The 3151-nt window shown below is 55.3% G+C and overlaps 1 protein-coding gene across 1 annotated transcript; it reads right to left on the bottom strand.

The window, feature by feature from the left end:
• Positions 1 to 298: 298 nt before the first annotated feature.
• On the bottom strand, positions 299 to 2951 carry ASCL1 (achaete-scute family bHLH transcription factor 1). Its single transcript, XM_012936140.2, has 2 exons — positions 2025 to 2951; positions 299 to 1635 (listed from the first exon to the last, which is right to left on the bottom strand). Exon 1 carries the CDS (start codon positions 2820 to 2822, stop codon positions 2073 to 2075), a length of 750 nt encoding a protein of 249 aa, XP_012791594.2. The 5' UTR covers positions 2823 to 2951; the 3' UTR covers positions 299 to 1635; positions 2025 to 2072.
• Positions 2952 to 3151: the final 200 nt, after the last annotated feature.

Raw genomic sequence — 3151 nt, 5'->3', positions numbered from 1 at the left:
TTGTGTTTAAATATATGGTCATTTTATCAAAGGAGACAGACATTAATCACCACCCCCTGGCTGCGTAAGAGCCATTGTAACCATCAATCTCTAGAAAATTGTTTTTCTCCAAACCCATCCGAAAGCTCCCTGAGTAGGATGGGCTATAGCACTTATCTTTGTCATTTCTGACAAGTAGCATATTCTCTGCCACCCCATCCCCTCTCCCACCCCTTACCCTCTGGCATTTCAGTAAATAATCTAGGCAGGGTCAGTGGAGTCAAATAAGACTTGGAGGCATGAATTATTTTCTTTTTTTTAAAAAAAAAAAGAAAGAAAAGAAAAAGAAAAAAGTTTTATTACGAAACTAGTTTGTATAAAACAGGGTTATACACTTTTTTTTTGTAAGTTTGTAATAAAACAGTAAAGGGGGAGGGGAAAGGCAGTGATAGAAATTTCCCGAAAGACAACCAATGAAAACCGACTGGCTGCCACTTATATGTTTGGACAGTAGCTGCATAAACTTTGTTCTCCTTGAACAGTATTTAATAACATCATTAATACATTAAACAAAGTTTCTATAAAGTAAGACACATTGGTGCTGAAGTACATCTGGTGACCTCACCTATAAGGAGAGTTCTTGACAAAGCACATGGGGGGGGGGGGTGGCAGTTGTAAGGTAAAGGACACATCTAGAAGAGGTGGAGGTAATAGCATTACATGTTAAAAGTATCAAGATATACACATTTTAAACCATTTGTACAAAACTCTATAAATTTTTTTCTTTCTCTCTTATGTACAAAAATATCTTAATATATCCCCAAACTGGTTAGGATAGATACAAATAGATTTTTATAATAAAAAATTCACAAAAAGATTGGAAGCATTCTATAATGAAAACAGTAGAAAAGACGATAGGAGGGGGGAGGGGGGAGAGGGAAGGGAGGGAGGGAGGAGGGAGGGAGGAGGGAGGGGAGGGAGGGAAGAGAGAGGGGAGGGAGGGAGGAGGGAGGATAGGAGGGTGGAAGAAGGGAGGGAGGGAGAGAGGGGGGAGGGAGGGAGGGAGTGGCTCCGGGAGAAGGAACCCTCCTCAGGATGGGCTTTCAAAAAACTGAGTATACTATCATTTCCCTGCAAGCAAAAGCCTGCAGTATATTGGCTTGGGTGTGGGGCGAATATTGGGAGGAAAAGAAACCAATCTCTTTTTTGGAGGGCTGAAAACTGCTCATTGGAGAGAGGGCAGGAGTTGAAGGCACCCAAGCCGGCGGCCACAGCTCGACCTGTTAGTGGTGGGTGGGAGTTTCTGGGTGGGGGGGAGGGGGCTGGGGCTCCCTTGAGCTCGCAGCCCTCTGCTTTTGTACACAAACTGCACTTCTTGCTTTGCCTGGGGTCCTCTTGGCTCTTCGTTCTGCGAATGGCTGTCGTGCCAGACACCACGAGGAGAGGAGCGCAGCTCCGTTATGTGCGAGTCTTGCTTTCTCACGGATGCGTCTCCTCTAGGCCTTGGGGATGACAGGTCCTCTGGTTGGTTTTTTTCCTTTTTCTTCTTCTTCTTCTTCCTCTTTTTATTTCATTTTTTTAAAAAATTCTCTCTGTCTCTCTCCCTTCCAACGTGGTTGACGAGAAAGCACTAAAGACACAGGTTGTGTGGTCGCCCTACAACATGAGAAGCACGGGAGAGATTAGTGTGAATTTAGGCACGCGTGGTGGGGACAAACCGAGGGGCGGGGGTGGGGGAGCTGTCAGGATGAGCGCCGCTGTTGACAGTTCCCAGCTCGCAGCCAACATCTCCCCACCTCACCCTTACCCCAGGCCCTGGGAGAACTGCGCAAAGTCACCCTCGAGGTCAATGTTGAAAACAAACAAACAAACAAACAAACAAAAAGCGCTACGACTTTGAAATAGACACGCACAGTCCTTTAAAGCCTCCCTCTGCCCCTTTCAGGGAGACACCGCCCCCCTCCTCCCCATCATCGCTAAGAGGACGGGGCAAAAGGGTCCCCAGACCAGAATAAAACACCTGTCCGCGCTAAAAGGCGACTCACCTGCCTCCCAAAGCCCACTCGCACCAGGCCTGAGCAGGCCAAGAGCCCTCAGAACCAGTTGGTGAAGTCGAGCAGCTCTTGCTCCTCGGGGCTGAGCGGGTCGTAGGAGCCTTCGTCCGAGGAGTAAGAAGAGACCGGCGAGCCGGCCATGGAGTTCATGTCGTTGGAGTAGTTGGGGGAGATGGTGGGCGACAGGACGCCCGCCTGGAAGGCGGCGCTCACCGCGTCATGCTCGTCCAGCAGCTGCTGCAGCGCGCGGATGTACTCGACGGCCGAGCGCAGCGTCTCCACCTTGCTCATCTTCTTGTTGGCCGCGCCGTTGGGGACGTGCTCGCGCAGGGTGGCGAAGCCCAGGTTGACCAGCTTGACGCGGTTGCGCTCGCGCTCGTTGCGGCGCGCCACGGCGGCCGGCTGCTGCTGCGGCAGGCTGTAGCCGAAGCCGCTGAAGTTGAGCCGGCGTTTGCAGCGCATCAGTTCGGGCGACGACGAGCGCTGCCGCTTGACTTGCTTGGGCGCCGACTTGTGACCGCCCCCTGAGGGCTGGCTGTCGCCGGCGGGGCTCAGCTGGGGCGCCGACGGCGGCGGCGGCGGCGGCGGCGGTGGGTGCTGCTGTGGGTGCTGCTGCGGCTGCTGCGGCGGCTGCTGCGCGCTCTGCGCCGCCGCGGCCGCCGCCGCCGCCGCCGCGGCCGCCGCGGCCGTGGCGAAGAAGCAGGCGGCGGGCGGCAGGAACGGCGGCTGCGGCTGCGGCTGGGGCTGCTGGCCGGCGCCGCCGCTTTCCATCTTGGCAGAGCTCTCCATGCGCTGCGCCGGCCAAGGAGTCGCGGGATCGGAGCGAGCCGGGGCCGCGCGGTGTGGGGTGCTCGAGGGGGGACACCGCGCAGGACTCGGGCGCGCGAGCACAGAGAGGGAAGCGGGGGGACAGACGGAGAGGGAGCCCCGAGGGAAGTAAGACAAGAAAAGAAAAGGGAAGAAGAGATCCCCCCGGGAGACCACTCAGGGTGGGAGCGAAGAAGGTGCCCGAGCTTTTCCTCCTCCCTCCACGCTCCTGCTCCTCCCTCCCTCCTCCCGTCGCGGTTTGGCTCCGGGAGCTTCGCGTGGCGCTCGCGTGTGAGGCTGCCGCTAGCGGT

This window comes from Sorex araneus, chromosome 10, assembly GCF_027595985.1.
Source record: "Sorex araneus isolate mSorAra2 chromosome 10, mSorAra2.pri, whole genome shotgun sequence".
Lineage (NCBI taxonomy): Eukaryota > Metazoa > Chordata > Mammalia > Eulipotyphla > Soricidae > Sorex > Sorex araneus.
The sequence above is the reverse complement of the archived record's forward strand: the minus strand, read 5'-3'. Positions and strand labels throughout refer to the sequence as shown.